Genomic DNA, 22,566 nt, shown 5'->3' on the forward strand with positions numbered 1-22,566 from the left:
GGAGAAGGACACTCGATAATAGGAATGGGAATAGGGGCTGTGAATAGCATAGGATCCGCAGACAGTGAGGGAAGTAACAAACAGGCCGCAGAAACTAGGAAGGGAAGATGCGATCCGATAGAACCCCCAGAGCATAGGATAAATAACGAACAAAGCAGACTTGATATTAATAGCAGTCCACAACCCCGTATTGACACATTAACCACAGAAGTAGATCAGGTAGTGTATCTAGGGAGCGGAACAACAGAACAACACAGGGTGGACAACCATGAAAATTTACGAATTGTATCCTGGAATATAGCAGGATTAGCGGCCAAATTTGAATCCCAAGAATGGATTAACTATATAAATAAATTTCAAATTATATGCCTGCAGGAAACCTGGGCTGCTGAGCCAAACGACTATAGCCTAGAAGGATACAAAAGCTTTTTCGTACCGGCTAGAAAGGCATCAACAGGGAGAGCTAGCGGGGGTTTAGTAATATATGTTAATTTACACATCCAGGGTACATGGGCAAATCTTAACTGGGACTCACACAATTTACAAGTAATAAGGTTTCGTTTTAAAAGACTAAACCTTTATTTGGTTAACTGGTACAATGCCACTGGCACAATGGCAAAAGGAGCAGCAGTTAATGAGCTGGACTCATGTTTAGAAAAACTGATTATTTCGAACAAGACACCAAACCCCCCAAGTTTAATACTTTTGGGGGATTTTAACTGTCACCTCTGTGACAAACTAAAACCATTTAACAAAGACTGGTCAGGTTGCACCATAGTGAAAGGGCCGCATTTTGCTCATGTAAAAGAGGGATGGGACCCTGAGAGACTAACTAAAAGGTATAATTTGGTCCACACCTTGGATCTTGTTGAGCTGGGCGAAAATGGAGACCTCAACCCAACATTTAGAGGTAGAGGTTGCCAGTCTTATATAGATTTTATCTTAGTCTCGCCCCCACTAAAAAGAAACATTAGTAAAATTATAATTGATGCAAGTATCTTTAGTGACCATAACCCGCTAATACTTACCATTAAAGGGTTTGACTTTAAAATAGGTCCAAAGAGAACGGACGTGATAGAAAAGGCAGTGGATCAAGGAAGGAAAATCAAGTGGGCAAGGACTGACGGGGATCAATTCTATAAAAAATTGATATTAGAGGGTCTAAAGGCAATAAACATATGCCTTGACCCCAGAGTGGAAGGAGCTTTAGTGGTTAGGGCATTTGAAGAAATTGCATGCCACGTAAATAATCTCCTGACGACCTCTAAATCTGGCAAAGCGTCCTCCACCCCTCGCTGGTTCGATTCCCTCTGTACCAAGGCGCATAAAAAACTGAAACTCAGCCTTCATGCCAAACCAAGAGATAAATCTGTAATAGCACAGAACAGATTAGAATATAAAAAAGCCCTAAACACTCGCAAAAAGAGCCTACAAACTCAAGCCTGGGAGGACTTAAGGGACGCCGCAGAAAGGCGAGACACATCAGGTTTTTGGAAGATCATCAACACCCCATGCTTCCAGGACCAAGGAGCACCGAAAATAACGAACACCATCCTACCAGAACAATGGCAGAATCATTTTCAGGGCCTTTATAGCCACACAGGACATCCAACCCAGGGTGAGGAACCAAGGTTAACACAGCCCAGAAAACTGGTCTTTTCCCTAAAAGAAGTCGAAATGGGAATAACAGGGCTTAGCAAAAACAAAGCACCCGGCCCGGACGGAATACCACCGGACCTCTTCCTAAGCAAAATCGAACTATGGGCCCCGTTACTAACAAGGGTACTGAATGAGGCAGTGGTGGCAGGACTGCCTCGTTCCTGGTCAACAGCAACCATAGTACCGATTTATAAAAAGGGGAACCGTGACGACCCTCAATGCTATCGCCCCATCTCCCTCATCGATGTGACAGCGAAAGTACTGGGGGGAGTCATTTTACACCGCCTGCAGGAATGGGCAGTGGAGCACCAGGTTTTCTCAGACATCCAATATGGTTTCAGGGAGGGCAGATCCACCACAGATCAATGTCTGAACCTATATCTTCTGGCAGCAAAATATACCATAGCTGGCAAGGGGTCCATTTTCATGGGGTTCATGGACCTTTCCACGGCCTTTGACCGTGTAAACAGAAGAAAACTCTGGTCACTATTGATAGAGCTAGGAGTGGATCAACCCCTTGTGGATACCCTACAATCTCTTCACTGGAATACATCGGCATGCGTGAGGTATAACCAAGAGGGAAACAAGACCGACCCCTTTGCTTGCACCAGCGGAGTGAGGCAGGGCTGTATCCTAGCGCCTTTCCTTTTCTCCATTTATATCAACTCTTTGGAAAAAGAACTCCTCAAACTAAAGGTGGATTCGCCCCGAATTGGCCACCGTGCAGTGTCGGTATTACTTTATGGCGACAACGCAGTACTACTAGCCAGAACCCCCCTAGGCCTACAAAAGCTGATTGACGGTTTTGTCGAGTTTATGGATAAACTGGATTTATCGACAAACCTGGAAAAATCCTATATCATGTCAACAGGGCCAATGAAAAAGGGGAATTTCATTTACCATATTGGATCACATAAGATTGACCAGGTCAAAACCTTTAAATATTTGGGTGTACTGTTCGACAGCCTTCTTAACTTTAAACCCTTGGCGGAGAAACACGCAACAAAACTGGCGGCCTCAACAGGAGCCATCATGGGGTACGGCCAAAGACTAGGAAGGTGGTCTCCTGAGCAAATACTAAACTTGTATAGATCAATTTGCTGTGCGAAGGTAACTTACGGTGCAGAAATTTTGGGTTTTATTGACAACAAAATACAGCAAATACAGGTAGAAGAAAATAAATTCCTGAGAAGAATCCTGAAAGTGCCACAGAGTGTCCTGGCCTATGTCATTCACGAGGAAGTCGGAGAGCCATTTATAGAAGATCGCATTAAAGTTAAACCTTAATTGGCTTGGGTCAAAATATGGATCAACCCTGAGGCGGCTCTAACCAGACAAATCATTAAGGACTGCCTCAAACGCGATAAAGGACATAACATCCCCTGGCTAAAGTATGTTAAGGACTCTCTAGAAGAAATTGATTGTATAAACTTTTTCACATCCCCAGAAGCCCTAACTGTTGAAAGTAAAACAATGGTAAAAAAACTTTTTCCAGAACGGTTACGGATGATCAGGACAGAGAGAGAAAGGTACAAACCTACTGTTTTTTCCTACTGTCAACTCACTGCGAAGCAGGGAATGGAACCATACCTGAGGGTCATGTTCAATGCTCAGGATCGTTATCATATGACTCGTTTCAGACTCAACATGCTCCATCACCTATTTGCGGTTCCTCCTGGATTCACTCACACCGTGGCGGAGAAGGGTACCTGCGGCTGCGACAACAGGTCTCCGCAGGATACCCTTCACTTTGTCTTATTGTGTTCCTCTTACTCAGTTCCAAGACGCAAGTTTTTAGTGGGGATTCTCAAAGAATCTAAGCTAAGACAAGCAAAATTGGCTGTGAAGTTCCTACAAGAAGCAGAAGATGCCCACACACTATTTTGTATTATAAACTTTATTCGGGTAGCACTTCGGCTAAGAAATACCAGAGAAATTGGACTCTAATACTAGCAGATCCCCGAAAAATGAATTCCTTTCCCCACCAGTCTAAATTGTATTACAGTTTTAGCTAATTTTTAACATTTATACTCTTTTTAATAGAAATTGTTTTTATTAATGTGTGTATAATGTACATGTGCTTTTATGGTGTCTTTTTAAGCATCGAATAAAGATTACAAATTGAATTGATACTATTCCTAAGTCCAGTGCGCCATCTAATGCAAGTCGTAGAAACGACTTGCGTTGTAATGCCATGCGTGGTAACAACGCAGGCGATGTAACGTCTGCGTTGTTACCTACCGCAATGTAATATGTGGCGTTGTAACGTCACATATTCGTTCCACTCACACATGTTCCTTGAAGTAGGAGGATATTATTAGGCTAACTGAAAAAAATATTGAACCAACTAAGCCAAGCCTAGCATCATGTACGAAGTAATCCTTTCCTACTATAGACGCCAGCATTACAAAACAACCAACAAAGCAGCCAGTATCATTAAGGGGTTGAGTCTATCTCTTGCAATGGGGACTGTTTCTAGTAAACTGAATCACACCATCATCATGTGCCTTTGAAAAAATGATGGCAAGCTATCAATCTTGGTCAGCTGCTAGTTGATCTTGAACATAAAGTATATTAGTAAACATTTCCAAAGAGAGATGGTTGGCAGCTTCAAGAACAGCTGGAAAAAGATCTCTTGTCCCCAAATTTTGGTGAGATGCTTTCTGTTCTTGAATGTGACATATGCTAGTAAAAACCTGCAAAGGGAGGTGACTAGGTAGTTCACAAAAAATCTGGAAAAAGATCCCCATCTCCACAGTCAACAATCTGGTTTTGCCTCCAGGGTGGGAAGCAAAATAACTCTGGCAGACATAAGAGAGGAACTCCTCCCTACCTTGGACAGAGACAAAGAGGTACCGTTGTACTTCCAGGAACATATGATGTCGTGGACTATAAAATCCACCTTTTCAAAACTACAAGACTGTGTCTGAAACTGTTTTAAAATAGTTCTACTGCTTTCTCACCGAGTAAAAACTGCAGATGTGGATTGGCTCTTTGGCATCTTCCTCACTTATTATTATTATTATTATTATTATTATTATTATTATTATTATTATTATTATTATTATTATTATTATTATATCACTTACTGTAATGTTTGGATTACCGCAGTGTACTCCCTGCTCTTCACCATTGCTGAATATCTATATGTACCCACTGGGTGCCGTTGCTGAAGCAGCACTTGGTGCATTTTAAAAGTGTGTGCACCGTACCCATATTTACATCTGCTGAGAGAATGACTAAGGCAACCAGACAAACAGCATCAACTGCCTTGATCACATCTACAAATAGTTCCTCCTCTTAAATGGAGATAAACCTGAGATATTAGTTCTAGGTGGTAGTGAACCAGAATCCAGTCCCCTTGAATGGCCATTAAGACTGGATTTACCCCATGTCATATACAAAATAAAGTAAAACAGCAGGTCTGATCTTCAGCGTAGATTCCATCTTTACTTCTCTAAATCAAACACCATTGTAAATAGCATCAGTTATAATCTCTCCCTGGCTCAGAATACACCCCCCACTCCTTCAAAACAAAACTGAGTAGAACCAATAAGGACTCTGGTGATGATGTGCCTTGAATTTTCTAATGTAGTTTATACTGGCCTACCCGCAAAACGTAAGACTAAGGCCAGGTCTAGTGGCCTATTTGGCTAATGCCTCTGCTTCTCTGTCTAACCCACATGGTAACAGTTCAAAATCCAGGTTCTCTTAGTCTTTCAATCTTTTGTAGCTGATAAAAATGTGTCAAACTGTAAACAACTGTTGTCTGTAGGGAGAGGATGTGCCCTAACGGCTAGCGCAGTCATCCATGAAGCTAAGAAATCGGGTTCGAGTCTCGGCAGGAACGCTCAACATCCAGTGATTCTTGGCAAATCACTTAATCTTCCTGTGCCTATAAAAAAGTGAATGACTGTATTCTTCTGTAACGCAACTGGTTCTCATGTAAAGCGCTCTGATACCTTCGGGTCTAGTTCACGCCATATAAAACTCCCCCCCAAAAAAGAAATCTATCATTTGCACCATGAGGCCTCGAAGGAGGTGGACAAGTGCTCTAAAGATACACTAGGTATTATTAACAGGAAGCGAGATGGTGTGAAACTTGCCGTGAAATTTCTGCACGGGCTGCTGATGGAACGCAGAATTAAATTCAAGATTCTGTGCATCATTCACAAGGCCTACTTGTACAAATCTCTGGCTACTTACAGAAACCCTACTTTGAGGTCTTCAAGTAATCAAACATAAAAACAAACTGTGTAGGCTGATCCGTGTAAATCCAAGTCTCTAGACTTTGGAATAGCCAACAACCTCATCTTTATGGTAGACCTCAACACCTTTCACTGCGATTCAGAACATTATTGAATCAGAAGCTGATCGTCCAGGCTTTCAACGCAGAACATGCCCTTAAGAATGTAGCGACGGAAGGATATAGGATGTGGGATCACTGGACACAACAAACCACCCGCTGAGTGCCATTTATGCAGCTTCCGGTTATCCTGAAGTGCACCCAGTGCTCCTTAGTTACCACAAGGGGACCTTGTAGCTCTGCAAACTTAAGAGATACACATTTTACATCCATTTTTCCGTGTTACTATTGGTGGACGGAATTGAGTTCATAATTTACTTGTATTCAGTTTTTCAGAATATAAAGTCAGTACTTTAAGTTACAGAATTTAAATTCATTTTTTTTAAAATTCTATGAAATATATAAAAGGAAGTTATCCAAGTGTCCCATTGCACGCAAGGGAAACTGTGGTAAAGCCTGATCCACGCTACAGTATTTTATTGACACCATGTGTTGCAGATTTAAAGCCAGTTTATTTACAGTATGTGAGGTTTGGCGTTCCCCGAAGCTTTTTGGTTGTCGTTTTCGTATCCGATAATTTATTAAGTGTAGTTTGGGCTGCAGCTAAAACTTGGCAGCAGATGTTTTTTTCCTTGGGCTTCTCGCCTCTTACCGAAGAGTCAGACCTGGCCAAACAATGAATATTTCTTGAACTGAGATCCCCCCTGACTTCACATTCCTGCCAGAATATTTGCTTCACGAAAGAAACAATGCACATTGTGCAGGAGCTTCCGGTGTGTTTCCTGATATGAGCGATGGAGACAAGCTGAGCCAAAGGTAAGAGCGAGCAGGGGTCATTTCATGGTCATTGCTTCCCTGCCGCCATCAGAGGAAGCCTCCCTGGCTGCTAGCAAGTGTCAGCAGAGAGGCCTTTCATTTCCATTGCAGATTATGTAATCGTGTTGTTTATTTGAGCTACATGGGTTTCTTTTGAGTTTAATCAGGGGAAAGAGGAACTACATAGATTACTTTGCAGATGTCTTGTTTGCAGATCTTCGTTTTAGTTTGTTTCCGAAGGAAAATAATTAGCTGTATATGTTATTATATGGATAAAACAGTGCCAAAGACAGAGGATGAAACTGATTGCCTTTGCCCAGATAGCGGCATCGTCATTGATTTCCTCCCAGGCCAGTGGCACTCTAAGATGGGACTTTTGTTTTCTGCAAACAGCTCACAGGGGCGCCCAGAGTTGGCTCGCCCCCACATAACTACAATACTCAAACATAAATATACAGCATATCCCTGTGTATATAAGCATTGCTTTGGATTATATATGCGTACCTAAGTATGTGTGTTCTTTTTATAAAAGATTATAATAGTTATGCTCATAAATATATAGATATTCGTTTGTTTCTGCTTAGCAATTGTACATATTACTTATGGTTATATTACTCAATTTTTAACATGTATATAGGTCACTGCAAAAATAAGTAAATGTTTATCATAACTATTATCTGCAATTGCCTCACTACTGAATTATACTTCTTATTTATTACTTTTCTCGTAATTCAGCATCTCCAGTGCCCTCCCCTATATCTCACCCTATACCTCCCTCAATATATCATCTACCTCCACTCTCTGACTCATCCCAAACCTCATTCTATTGCTCTCTCCAATGGACTGCGCTATTTCTCACCCTATACCTCACTCAATATATTCTCTACCTCCACTCTCTGGCTCATCCCAAACCCCATTCTACTACTATGATCCCCAAATTAACCCTTTATGGACTCCTCTCCCCTTGTTGCATCATCTCAAACCTCTTTTACTATTCAGATCTCCCAAACAAGCCTTTCTAAATCCTTCTCTCTGGCTCCTCCCCGCGCCACCTCACCTCTACTCACCCCAAACCTCCTCCTACTTCTATGATCTCCAAATAAACACTTCAGTTGACCATACCCTCTTCTATCCCTCCACTATCCTTTTCAATCCTACTAACAGACTCACATGTCCACCGCTCAAATTAATTTGATGTTTCCCTAATCTAATTCATCACTAATCCTGTTTGGTTTCTGAGTGGCGTGCTACTCGCCAAAAAGCTCTTCGATGCCTCATCAGAGGTAGCAAGCACTATATAAATGCAATTACAATTACAATGACTTGGAATAGCGTTAGACATGAACCTAATCTGCTGCTATATTTTAGTGTGGCTCTCCCAATGAGGATTCCTTTGTCCGAAATGTCCAAAAGAGATAGGACATGGGAAAATATCCAATTTCTGGGGGGGGGGGAGATGTGTTTAAATTATTTTTCTCTTCAACCACATTCAAATGGACAAAGACAATTAGAAGCATAAAAGTTTAGCAACAAACTGATTCACAAAGCAACAATCAAGAGTGTTTGATCTTTACCATAAGACAGAGAATTTTGAGAGTGAATGCATTGCAAGCGAGTTCCATTTCCTTTTTCTGTTGCATATCTTCCATTCTAGTTTCCGTTCCTTTTAACCCCTCTTTTCTGCTGTTGTGTATATTGGCCTCTCTTATTCTCCGTAATTTTTCATGGCTAACCAATTATTGGATCTCACTTTCAATAACATCCCTTCTTACTTTCACTAATATTCCGCGTCTATCGTCCTATTGTCCCTCATTTTGATGCATTTCCCTCTTACTATCTGCAGTGTTCAAAAGCTATCAATGACTACCTCCATTAATTCACATTGTTTTCCATTAGTTTGCTTTCTACTATTCCCTGTTTTGGTGGCTGTCCTCTTACTTTCATCATTTGACATGGCTATCTCTCTTCCTCTTCTATATTTTTGATGGCTATTTCTACTCCTGTCTTCTCTCATTTGGCATGACTTCCCTTCTAACATTACCTTATTTTTTCATGCTCTCTCTCTGTCTCTAATATTTACCTAGCTATTCCTTTGGTCCCCATTTTGCCACAGCTGCCCCTCTTGCATCAACCTCAGTTTCTATGATTATTCCAGCTAGTTTTCCCTCTTGACTATGGCTTCTTTCCATGGCCATCCCGTTTTACTTTCCCTCTTTCTTGTATGGCTATCCACCTTTGTTGTTGCTATCCATCTTACTATACCTAATTTTCAATGGTTATCTATCTTAGTTTCCCTAATCTTGTAACAGCTATCTGTTTCTTAGTTTTCTACATTTTCCAAATGTACACTTCTTATTTTCGCTCCTAGTCAGGGGCCATCCCTCTTGCATGGTCCCTTTTTCAGTTGGTTTTCATTGGTATCCTTCTTTCTTACAATCCCTTTTGCTAGATTCCTTTTTTTCTTTCCTGCATTTCCTATGGCCACATTACTTACTTTCCCTTGTTCTCTACAATTATCTCTTTAGATTGTTTCATACCTTCCTGTACATGTTAGAAGTTCTCCTCTTCCCTCTATTCTTTCACATGTGATTGCACCTCCTTTACAATAAGTCTGCATAAAACCGGTGTTCAAAGCTCTTAATTATCAAGGCCAGAAGCAGTTTCCTTCCTGCCGGTAGATGGCATGGTGATGCAAACTTTGATAGGAGCAATGGGTCTATGAACCGAGAGTAACAGGGTCGCCTTATACGCGAGTTTGCACTTCAGAATTTCAATTTGAGTACTTTTTGATTTCACTGTGTACAAATTGCTAAAAAGACTCATAACTTGGAAAGTCCACTAAACACCAGTGAATATGTATACATTTCATTGGGGGCTGTCCACCATATTAATGGCCATGCCTCCACTCCAAAAAAGGTGCAACTGTCTTTCTGCTTCCCGCCCCTTTTGTGGCAGATTCGATATTTGCCCCAATCTGCCTCCTCAAGGGTGGCAGAAGCCCACTAGACACCAGGGAATTTACAAAGAAAATAGGGGTAGCGGCTATGGGCATGGCCATGCCCCCAACCCTAAGAGTATGCAACAGTCTATTGGAAGTTTGCCCCAATCTACCTCCCATGGGAGGGGTTAGAAAGTCCACTAAACTCCGGGGATATTGATTAAAAAAAGAAAGCATGTGGGTGGGGGATGTCCCATTGGCATGGGCCCTGCCCCCTCCCCAAAAAGGGTGCAACCGTCTTTCTGCTCCCCGGGGGACAGATTGGAGGTTTGCCCCAAAGTACTTCTCCTGGGGTGCGGAGATGGTAGGAATCTTACTATACACCATGGGTTAGGAAGCCCAAAAGACACCAAGGATTTTGCCTTTGGGGCAAAAGAAAAAGGTGCAGGTGTCGAACTGACATTGGGCAACACTTCCACCGCAAAAGAGGCAAACCATTATTTTGGCCTCCATGGAGGCAGAGAGGCGGTTTGCCCCCAGTTTCCCCACAGGGTGCAAAAAAGCCCACTGGATGACAGGAATTTTTTGAAATAAAATAATAGTGTGGGTCAGGCCCATCCTGACATCACACCTCAACCACACCCCTGAAGCCTAAACGGTCTTTCCACTCCCCTGCAGACTAAGACGTCCCAATCCCAATGGCAAGGGAGGGGATATTTGATTCTTCCGCTTGTTGTTTTTACATATGGGCCTGGAGGGTAGGGCTAAATCCCAATATCGTCCCACTGGCTTTGCTGAACTGATGCACATTTTGGGATTGTGTAGGCCACCACCTGGGGAAACCTACCAGACCCAGATTTTTTTTTTTAACTAAGCATTGATGGGAGTCTAAATTAGTATGTCTAGTGTGGATTCCATTACATTTTCCTACATATAATGCTCTGCATACCTCAAACTCTGCCAGAAATCACACATTTCCCTTGCTTTTCTGTGATGTAAGCTTCTTGAATACATAGGTACCCACAAACCTTCCACTGCCTAGTGTTCACCCACTTGTTCTGATAAAACACTACTTTGCTTGCATGGGTGGACCTAGCATCCAAAACAGGAATAGCACAAAACATAATATGGAGACATCAACATTTTCTGTCAAAAACTGATCTGATTTGGCAATTGGGGTAGCTGAGCTAACTGGGCCTGAGCCTGGGCTCAGCCGCTACCAATGGAAAGCTACAAAACCCAGACATTTCTGAAAACTAAACACTTGGAGGAGACCAAGCTGGTGCGCTTTTCATTGATTCCATGATCTTTTCTTACCTAGAATACCCTGCTAACCTCAAACTTTGCCTAAAATCACAAATCGTCCTGCATCTCGGCGATGTAAACTTCCAGCATCCACAGGGATCTTTAAAAGTCCTATAAACATGCGTTCCCCCACTTATCCTGATAAAAATGCTATCCCAATATTGTGACTGGGCCTAGTGCCCATAACAGGAAAGGATTAAACCAGGGTCAAGCTAATTTTATCTGTCCATGTTGCATTTTGAGCCCTCTTATGTCGAGAGCACTAAGCCCACCCACACAAGTGAGGAAACATTTTTATCGAGCGACATGGAGAAACACTGGTGCTAGAAACCGTGCTCCCCGCAGATTCCTGACTTTTCCTCACAGAAATATGAGGAATAAAAGGGTTTTAGCCAAAAATGTGAGGTTTACAAGGGCTTATGGGTAAGAAAAACTGATGTGAGCCACACAATGCACCCCACCGTGGACTCCCCTGGGTATTTAGTTTACAGTCATGTGCAGGTTTGGTAGGTTCCCCTAGGTGTCGGCTGAGTTAGGGCCCAAATCCACAACTGCTCAAATTGGAAAAAAGTATTAGTTTTGTGAGGAAAAATGTGATCTGTCCATGTTGCATTTTGGGTCATTCCTGTAGTGGGTTTCTGATAGATACATCTGCCGTGTGGATTCCTCACCTTGTGAATATCCCCCTTGCGTCAGCAACATTCGGAAATTCTTTTGTAGCCTCGCGCCGACGTGGACTCGGACGTCATAGAGTCACGGCTTCGTCCGCGACTCCGCTGACGTCACCGACGCCTACAATAGGCCCACGCCGGCGTGATGACATCAGTTCCCTTTTTTCCGCGTCGCCGACGCTAACGGTTTTTGGGATACTCTGTAGCTTCCAGTTACTCTGTAGCTTAATTTCTTCGTTGTTTCCAGTCCTCTTGTTACTTTGTTCGTAAAAATGTCGACAAAGAAGACGGGTTTTAAGCCCTGCAGGGAATGTGGAAAAATGATGTCCGTTACGGACCCGCACCAGGACTGTATTTGGTGCTTGAGCTCCGACCACGACGTGGATGGGTGTTCGTCGTGTCAAAAAATGAATCCTAAGGCCCTGCGAGAAAGGGAGTCTAAGCTTCTTGTTGCTAAATTGAAGGCCGATAAAGAAAGAAAGTCTTCGAAGTCCCATTCGAAGAAGTCGAGATCGAGATCGAGGTCTCGGGAGGCGTCGGCTTCGAAGTCTTCCTCGGATCATGTTTCGAGGTCGCGAAGGAAGCACAAGAAGAGGAGACGTGAGTCTCGACGTCATTCAGGTGATAAGTCTGGCTCGAGGTCGAGATCACCTAAGAAGATAAGATCCAAGGTAATTCCTCCACAAGAGGCTTCGGATCAGGAGGGCGAGGCTTCGCCTTCGGAGTCGCCAGCTCATTCACCGGCTCCGGCACCCGATCCGACTCCGGCTCCGTCTCCGGTCCAGGAAGAGGAAGAGGAGGTTCCTGAAGAGGTTGAGAATTCGACTCCTGTTGTTGAGACAGATTCGAATCTACCTCGAGGTCGACCTGAGCATCCACCATTTCCAGCTCCAGGTCAGGATCCTTCTGCGTTTCTTAACGCTATGTATGATGTCTTCTCTAAGTCTTGGTACCCCTCTGGAGCGCCTTCGGGTCCTATGGGTCCAATGGCATTTAATTTGGGGGTGCCTCATTCATATGCTCCGGCACCTTTCATGCCGTTTTTGCCGGCTCCGACCCCGCTGTGGCTGTACCAGGCTCCACCGAGGTCGACGCCGATGTCGACGCCGGCTCGTCCGAAGTCGACGACTCCAGCACCGGCGTCGCCCGCTCCAAGCAAGTCTTTGGAACATCCTTCTAAGCCTTCGGGTTCGGTTCCGACGTCGGCTCCGGCGCCGTCGGAGTCGACAGTGGATCCGGCTGCACTTCGAGTTAAGCAGAGATCTAGAAGGGAGGCTCAACGTCTGCTAGAAGAGCAGAGGTACTGTGAGTCTCATTCTGACTTGGAAGAAGGTGAGCTGGATGAAAATTATTTCGAGGATCTAGCAGAGGCTAGTGGACTTGAGTTTTCTCCAGAGTGGTCCTGCAATCAGGCTCTGATGTGCCGTCTAAGGATATTCAGCCATATCACGTGGTAATGAGAAAAGCAGCGGGTCTTTTAGGCTTAAAATTGCCTACTGTTGAGTTCAAATCGAATCTGCTTACAGAGGTTCTTCATTCTCCGAGCTCGGCAGTGGAGCCTTTGCTTCCTTTTAATGATGCTTTGACTGATCCCATTATGGAGGTGTGGAAGAAGCCTCTTTCTGCTCCTGCAGTCTCGAAAGGTGTGGCTCGGAGGTATAGAGTGGCTCCTGAGGACCCTGCCTTTTTGTCGACACACCGTTCACCTGAGAGTTTGGTGATCCAAGTGGCATGTTCCAAGAAATCAGTGGGTGCTTTTCCCCAAGTTCCTGGTGACAAGGAGGCTAAAAAGCAAGATCAGGTGGCCAAGAAGACTTTCTCTTCCGCTAGTATGGCGTTGAAGTCCACAAATGCCACTTGCCTTATGGGAAGATATATCCATGCTCTTATGGACTCAGTACGTACTTTGATCCAAAGGTTCCTGAAGACTGTAGAGGTGACTTTGAGGAAGCCTTATCTGACACTCAGGCAGCAGCTCGTCAGGTTATTCAGAGCGGCCTTGATACTGCAGACTCTGTGGCGAGGATTATGGGCACTGCTTTGCCACAAGGCGGTCTGCATGGTTGAAATCCTCAGATTTTTCTGCTGATGTGCAATCTGCTTTGCTTGATCTGCCTTTCGATGGAGAGGGACTCTTTGGCAAAAAGGCGGATTCGGCCTTGGTGAGATTTAAGGACAGCAGGGCGACTGCTAGATCTCTTGGTCTGCAAGTGAGAGGCTCTACGACCAGGAAATTCAGAGGCTTTGGTTGCTCTTCCTTTCGTACATTTAGACAAGGACAGCAGCAGCAGCAGCAACAGCAGCAGCAGTCTAACACCTTGTATAAGTCGTACAGGGGAAGGCAAAGGGCGCGTCCTAGAGGGCGTCAGACCTCTTCCTCCTCCACCTCCTCCAACCCCCCAGCCACAGAAAAGCAGCCCTGGATCCGCCATCCAGGATCATGTGAGTCCGGTGGGGGGTCGGTTTACTCACTTTCTACGGGATTGGGAATCGGTTACATCAGATCTTTGGGTTCTCAATCTCGTAGAAAAGGGGTATGCCCTTCCCTTTCGAGAATTCCCTCCCAATTACCCTCCTTGCCAGGGATATTGCTCAGAGGAACATCTGCTACTCCTACAGGAGGAAGTTCAAACTCTGTTGAGGAAGGGTGCGATAGAGGTGGTCCCGGAGCAGGAAAAAGGTCAGGGATGCTACTCCCGGTATTTTCTGATTCCCAAGAAGGATGGCAGGCTTCGGCCGATTTTGGATCTCAGGATCTTGAATTTTTATCTAAAACAGGAGAAATTCAAGATGCTCACCCTTGCTCAGGTTCTTCAGGCTCTGCTGGAAGAAGACTGGATGGTGTCGCTCGACTTGCAGGATGCGTACTTTCACATCCCTATCCTCAAGTCGCACAGGAAGTATCACCGTTTTACGGTGGGTTCGCAGCACTATCAGTTTGCGGTCCTTCCGTTTGGGATTACTACTGCGCCTCGAGTCTTCACCAAGGTGATGGCAGTGGTGGCGGCGCATCTCAGAAGGTCGGGGATTCCAGTATTCCCTTATCTAGACGACTGGCTGATCAAAGCGGAGTCGGTCGAGAAAGTGCTCCATCACCTGCAGGAGACAACCCAGTTGTTGTTCAGGTTGGGTTTTTCAATAAATGTGCCCAAATCTCACCTGGTGCCCTCCCAGCGCAACCTGTTCATAGGTGCAGTACTGGACACAACTGTATTTCGTGCATTCCCTCCTCCTCAAAGGATTCGCGACATACAGGTTATGGTTCCTTTATTCTACAATGGAGCGGTTGTTCCAGTCCTGAAGGTCCTTCGCCTGCTCGGTCTGATGGCTTCTTGCATTCTGTTGGTCAACCATGCACGCTGGCACATGAGGGCGCTCCAGTGGTGCCTCCGCAGGCAGTGGTATCAGCACAACGGAGATCTCAGGGAGTCAGTGAGGATCTCCAGAGAAGCTGCGGCGGATGTGTCTTGGTGGGGCGTGGAAGGCAACCTGTCTCAGGGGAAGCCTTTTCAGCTACCTCCTCCGGTGGCCACAGTGATTATGGATGCATCCACTCTAGGGTGGGGTGCTCATCTGGGGGACCTGGAGGTCAAAGGTCTTTGGTCTCCAGAGGAAAGGTTGCTTCACATCAACCTTCTGGAATTGCGGGCGATACGTCTGGCGCTCAAGGCCTTCCTCCCTTCCCTTCGCGGTCAGTCGGTTCAAGTCCTGACGGACAACACGACCGCGATGTGGTACATCAACAAGCAGGGAGGAGTGGGGTCGCAGTGTCTCTGCAGAGAGGCTCTGCGTCTCTGGTCCTGGGTTCAGGGCCACCAGATTTGTCTGATGGCAAATCATCTGGCCGGAGTTCTGAACGTTCGTGCAGACGTTCTCAGTCGGCAGTTCTCTGCCGATCACGAGTGGAGGCTTCACCCAGAGGTGGTGCGTCATGTCTTTCGGACGTGGGGGACTCCTCAGGTGGACCTGTTCGCTACTTGCGAGAATGCTCACTGCCCGTCATTCTGCAGTCTCCAGTATCCGATGCAGGGAGTCTTGGGGGGCGCATTTCAGTTGAGTTGGGGAGATCAACTCCTTTACGCGTTTCCTCCCATACCCTTGAATCCTCGGGTTCTGAGGAAGATTCGCCAAGACCGGGCCCAAGTCATATTGATCGCCCCGGACTGGCCAAGAAGGGTGTGGTATACAGATCTACTCCACCTCTCCTCTCACCCGCCGCTCTGTCTCCCTCTCAGGGCAGACCTCCTCTCTCAGATGGAGGGGCAGGTTCTACACCCCCCACCTCCAGACATTGCACCTTCATGCCTGGAGATTGAACGGGGCAACCTGATTTCCTTATCCCTCACACCTGACGTGGTGGATGTCATCTTGTCAGCCAGGCGTGACTCCACTAAATCTGTCTATTCGTATAGATGGTCTAAATTTGTCAATTGGTGTGGTGGGTATTCTATTGACCCTTTGAGAGCCCGTTTTTTTCGTTCTCCGGTTTGCTCTTTCTCTGGCACAGCAGGGGCTTGCTGTTGCTACGGTTAAGGGTTATCTTTCGGCACTGTCGGCTTTTCTTTGTTTGCCTGACCAGCCGTCTCTTTTTAAGTCTCCAGTTGTTTTAAGGTTTTTGAAGGGGCTCACGAATATGTTCCCTCCTACTCCTTTTATTGTGCCTCAGTGGGACTTAAATCTTGTCTTGACTTTTCTGATGGGTGCTCCCTTTGTGCCTCTTCATAAATGTCCTATGAGGTTTTTAACCTTTAAGGTAGTCTTCCTCGTTGCAATAACCTCGGCAAGGAGGGTAAGTGAGCTTCAAGCTCTTAGTTCCAAGCCCCCTTTCTTGACCATTCATGCTGATCGGATGGTTCTTAGGACCAGGGCTGCTTTTCTCCCTAAGGTGGTGACTCCTTTCCACCTTGGTCAATCTATTACCCTCCCTACCTTTTATCCTTCCCCACATCCTTCCAAGGAGGAGGAGAGGTTGCACCGTCGGGACCCTAAGAGGGCGGTGTCTTTTTTTTTGGACAGAACTAAGGACTGTCGGTTGGATGATCAGCTCTTCATTGGCTTTGCTGGCTGCAAGAAAGGAAGAGCGGTCCATAAAAGGACTTTATCGAGATGGATAGTCCTCTGTATAAAGATCTGCTACTCTTTGGCCGGTAAGGAACCACCAGAGGGTATAAGGGCTCATTCTACAAGGGCTAAGTCGTCTACCTCTGCATTGGCTAGAGGTGTTCCTGTGGAGGACATTTCTAGGGCGGCAACTTGGTCCTCCCTCCACACGTTCGCAAAGCATTACTGCTTGGACACTGAGGTGAGGAGGGATGGCCATTTTGCGCGCTCTGTCCTCCAGGATTTCCTGGTTTAAGAAGAGTGGACACCCTCCTCCGGGAGTGTGGACTGCTGTGGGACTCTATTCACAAGGTGAGGAATCCACACGGCAGATGTATCTATCAGAAGAACAAGTTACTTACCTTCGGTAACGCTTTTTCTGGTATATACTATATCTGCCTGTGGATTCCTCACTGACCCACCCGCCTCCCCGTTGTCCACTCTTCTTTACCAGAGTTACTGTATTGTATTTTATAAGGTAATGTTAAGGAGTTGTTTTGGTTGCATTTGCTTCACACTGTGTGTGTTTTTCTCCTTGATTATTGTATATTATGTATACTATGTATATTTCTGCTTACATTGGTCCGTCCGTGTGCCTCGATGGCACGGAAAAAAGGGAGGAACTGATGTCATCACGCCGGCGTGGGCCTATTGTAGGCGGAGTCGCGGGCGAAGCCGTGACTCTATGACGTCCGAGTCCACGTCGGCGCGAGGCTACAAAAGAATTTCCGAATGTTGCTGACGCAAGGGGGATATTCACAAGGTGAGGAATCCACAGGCAGATATAGTATCTACCAGAAAAAGCGTTACCGAAGGTAAGTAACTTGTTCGTTAGCCCACCCACACAAGTGAGGTACCATTTTTATTGGAAGACATGGGGAATGCTGGGTAGTAGAAAATATGTCTCTCCCTGCAGTTCCCGAAACTTTTCGTCACAGAAATGGGAGGAAAATTTTTATTTTTAACCAAAGTTAGAGGTTTGCAATGGCTTCTGGGTAAGATAACCTGGTGATAGTCACACAGGCCACACCTCCCTGGACACCCCTTGGTGTCTAGTTTTCAGAAATGTCTGGGTATGGTAGGTTCCCTTGTGGGGCGACTGAGCTAGTGCACAAAATCTCCAGCTACCCACATTCCAAAACAAGCTTTGGCATAGCCAATAGATCTCCCCTTTGGGAACTAATGAGTGTTTAGGCAGAGATATTGAATTTGTGTTTGTTTTTAAGCTCTGTTGTTCTAAAGTCTGCAGTATGCTGAAAAGTTATAATAAAGAAGTGTGAGAAGCATTTTGTTACCTTAAATATGACCAAGAAAGTATTATGTACAACAGAATGACCATAATAAAAAAGTATTAATAATAAGTAATGACTTGAATGCTGGCTACTTGTATCTGCCTGTCCCAGTGGCTGTTTATTATTTTTTTATTGTTAAATGGGTGGGTATAAATAACAGGAGAGTGAAGGTTAGTTAATTAGTTAGTGAGAGTGATAGATTTATTGAGTTAGCTAGTGAGAGTTAGTGAGAGAGTTAGTTACTTAGTGAGAGAGAGTGAGTGAGAGAGTTAGTTAGTGAGAGTGATAGTATTAGTTAGTGAGAGAGAGAGATTTAGTTAGTTAGTGAGAGTGAGAGAGTTAGTGAGTGAGTTAGTTAGTGAGAGAGAGGGAGAGTTAGCGATTTAGTGAGAGAGATTGAGACTTAGTTATTGAGTATCGCGCCGTAAGTCAGTCATGGGTGTATGAACAGATATTACTGTAGGATTCAATACTACACAGCGCTGTGTGAAGAGAAGATTGTTATAGTGCCTAAAGCCAGAAGAGTACAGAGTGAACGGATATTACTATAGAACGTAATGCCAAGTAGCGCTGCATGCATTTAGAAATATATGCGACAATCCCCTATTGGCAAGCAAGCTGTGTGGACAGATAGCACTGTACCTAACGCCATACAGCGCTATAGGGACAGACAGTACTATGGCACCTAGCGCCAAGTAGTGCTGCATTGGTGCATTCTTGGCTCTCCAACAGATTTCTCGGGGACCTGTGATACTAGCAGATATCCAGGGGTACAGGTGAAGTTTTTCTCAGATGTTGTTCATGGGAGGGGGCGTCTCGCGGTGCTTGGACTCGAGGCGCGCAGCGCGTGCGTCTGCCGCGCAGGGTCCCTCTGAAGATAAAATTACCCCGCTGGTGAATATGCGCAGATATCCCTTCTTATCCCAGCAAGTGGTGTGTCAATCTCCCCCCAAATGGCTTCTTAGCCGTATGATTTGCTGGACGGCGGCGCTGCTAAGATGTCGTCTACACAATGCCGGTGCTGGCGATGAGCCTTTTCTGGTAAACATCGGGTCCACAGGTAGCCATTTAAGTGCGCAGAGAGCAGCGCACACATAATGTGGTAGTTTGTTAAGTCCTACATATAATTACCGTAAGTGTGTGTCTAAACACGAGGGAAGAAACCGCGGCAATCTTATGTCCTGGGAAATTTAAATGAGCCCAAAGCTTTCAGCTGCTGCTTCCCTGGGGAGAGCCAGAGATCAAACATGGCTCTGTGAGGCACTGCGTGGCCCGAAATGCAAGGTAGTGGGTCGTCCCGCTGCTCGCCTCGGCAGACCACGGACTGCAGAGCGGAGGGAGGAGTGGCCACTTCTAGAGACTGCCTCGTCGAAAAGAAGCAGGCCAAGGAGAGCGGAGTCAGACACACGGAGAGGCCCATCTGCGTCAATCCGCGAGACGCCCATTATGTGTCTAGAAGCCCAACGAGCCGACCTACCCAGTGAGACGGTTGGCAGGGCTTTCAAAGTCCTACACTTGGTGTAACAGTAACACTAGAAGGTGTGGTGTGCCACGATCGTTTCAATGCGCGCTCTGGGTGCTAGAGTGTCACGCAGCGTGGGCTCCGGCACCTCCTCCTCTGGTGTCACTTCCATAACCTGCCAGTCAAGATGATTAAAAAAGCGGGTGCGGTCGCACTGCGAGAAATGTGAGGTATGCAGCTGGCACCCGGCCGCGCTGCTGCTCGCTCCCGAGCTTCCTAGGCCAGGGGAGAGAGAAACCGGGACATGCACCCGCCTTTGGCCAATTGCATGCTGTCTTTCTTAGAAAGGTGCATGCAAAGGCCAGTAGCGTGTGAGCAAAAAAAAAAGCACATGCACGAGAATGTGGTCTGAGTTGAAAGTCCTTATTAGAAGCCTCGCAGAGCAGCGCGTGCGCGCTGGCTCAGGCGAGACCTAAAAAGCGTAGATTCTGCAGAGTGAACTGTCTCCAGGTTGGGTTTTGGTGCATTAGGTGTCACAGGCGCTTGCCATACAAGTGGGGTGCCATTTTTAGCAGGAGGTGTGTAAACACAGAATAGTAGGACATTTGTTATTACCAACTGGAATTATCAACTGGATTTCTCTGCATTTGTGGTCTCCAAATGGAATCCTGTGTGCAAGAAAGAAGATATTTAGCAAAATGCCCTATAAATCACATGATGATATCAGTAACCCCAAATTCAGAGGTGTAAAAATAAACACTGCTCCAAAACTCAGTATCTGGTGAACATTTGAGAAATACATAAGTTTCTTTCCTACACACAATGAAAAACCATTGTAAGGGGTAGCTCAGTTTGAGGCTCTGGTCTCTTTGGATTCTTGACCAACCTACAAACTCAACATATCCATTCGACCAGAAGGGTCTAGTGGAAATAATGGTATATTTCTTTTGTAAATTGGCCATTGTGACAAGAAGGTACAGATGAAAACACTGTCACAAATGGGTGTTTTTTCCTGCTCATTTTCTGTTTTTGTTTAAATTTCAACAGTTAGTTTCATTGGGAAAACCTTGAGGAATCTACTCAAATGTCCCCCTGCTGAATTTAGAAGAATTGTGTCTACTTTTCATAAATATACAGCTTTCTAGGATCGCCCATGTGTTTCACACCTGTTTCTACCACAAAATGGAAGTAGGTTGAAAATACAGAAATTAGAAAAATGGACTGCCTCTTAGACAAATGTCAACACTGTGGTAAAATATGTTTTTCATTCAGGTTTGCTTATTCATGAAAGCTGGGAAGATGGTGATGTTAGCACAGCAACATTTTCATTTATGCTGTTTTTAAATAAAATTGAATCACTTTCTTGCGCTGCAGTTTTTTCCCACAAAAAGAAAATGTAGCTATATTTTAGCTATTTTTTCAGTCCCCACCTGAGGGATCCACAAACGCTGGGCACAAAGTACCCCATATAACCAAAAAAGAGTTCATCACGGGGATGGAAAGCCTCAGAAGATAAGGGGCTATTGAATGGTTTTGTCATGGCTCCTCTGAATCAAAATGTAAATATAAAAGTTCTGGGGATGTTGTGCAATTAAAGCAACACAGACTATTTTCTGTTTCTTTATAAGTCCGCCATTGTTGCAGTGATCACACCCAATTCCACACTTAGGGGCCGATTAGGATGGCGGTGAATCCGCATCCTCCGGGCCGGCGGAAGCCACCGCCGGCCTGGAGGATGCGGATTCACCACTGCGGACATTGGAAACACCCACTGCCACATTAGAATGGCGGTGGGATCAGCGGCGTACGGCAAGTCCGTCCGCCGCTGATCCGCGGTGTATGCACGCAAATATGGTGGCGGTGTCTGCAGCGGAAACATGCTTTTCCACGGTGGCTTTTCCGCCGTGGAAAAGCATGTGGTCTTTTGTGTTTGGGGGCCCGTTGCGGGCCCCCAGGGTGTTGGGGGGTGGGGGGTGCACATGGGGGGTACCTATGGTACCCCCCTGCTTTGGCATGCACAAGGTGGTAGGCACCACGCGGTGCCTGCCAAGTTGTGCATGCCAAAGTTAGACATGAATATTTTACATTGCGGCCGGTGCTGCTCAAAGCAGCATCCGCGCAATGTAAAATATACGGGATGTGACCGCCAGGGTGGCGGTCACATCCTAATTGCTACGGAGGGACCGCCGCTGCCCCTGCGGTCGGTCCCTCCACCTCAGGGGTGGCGGACGGACGCAAGTCCGTTCGCCATCCTAATCGACCACTTAGTTCAGCCATCAAAAAACAATTTAAATATAACGCTTCTGCTTTTCTCATTATAGAATTATGACAAATGAGGTAGGTTTTAGAACTGGACTGAACAAATACAGTGTGAATTAAACTGCAATTAGTCTTGTATTTATTTATTGATTGTTTGATTTGTTGATTGATTGTTATTAACTAATCTATGGATCTTGTGCACACAAACGAACACATTGCCAGGTATCACATAGCTTAAAACTATATTTCTTTTCTAGAGAAAAAAGACCAAATTTATTGCCTTGGATTTCCTTTCTCAGTGGTTATACAAGTGAGTATGTACCTTTTTTCGATGACCATGTAGGACACATAACAGTTTTTATAACTGACACTGTTTAATGTTTTACTGTTTCTAAAACGTATTTTTGTTATCAGCTATAATCAGAAGAGGAAGGATCAGCAGTCTACCGACTTCTTTCAGATTCCATTTGTGGCTGCCTGGCTCAAGGATCAGTAAGTATTGTAGATACTCAATGTTCTTTTATTGAGGAATTACAGATGGGATGTGTTCAACTAATTACACCTTGGTTTCTAGAGGCTCAAAACTCTACCCTCACTTTCTCAGATTTGTCAACTTTGCACAATCTGTCCATGAGCCTTCTGTGTATCCAATGTGAATACCTTTCGTGGTTTCCAAAATACCAGATCACCCAGACCATTTACCCCCTGGTTCTTCAAGCCCTACAGATCCAGTCTATTGCATTCAGATAAAGTGTGCA

At 45.3% G+C, this 22,566-nt stretch overlaps 1 protein-coding gene across 1 annotated transcript in view; it reads left to right on the forward strand.

Annotated features, from left to right (window-relative positions):
* The window catches only part of IQCK (IQ motif containing K), a 647,452-nt gene that overhangs the window by 295,269 nt on the left and 329,617 nt on the right, over window positions 1-22,566 (forward strand). The window contains exons 10-11 of the mRNA XM_086940789.1: window positions 22,066-22,118; window positions 22,223-22,300. Of these exons, the coding sequence (XP_086796915.1) occupies window positions 22,066-22,118; window positions 22,223-22,300 (131 nt within the window). The remainder of the gene's footprint in view (window positions 1-22,065; window positions 22,119-22,222; window positions 22,301-22,566) is intronic.

This window comes from Lissotriton vulgaris, chromosome 10, assembly GCF_964263255.1.
Source record: "Lissotriton vulgaris chromosome 10, aLisVul1.2, whole genome shotgun sequence".
NCBI classification, from domain to species: Eukaryota; Metazoa; Chordata; class Amphibia; order Caudata; family Salamandridae; genus Lissotriton; species Lissotriton vulgaris.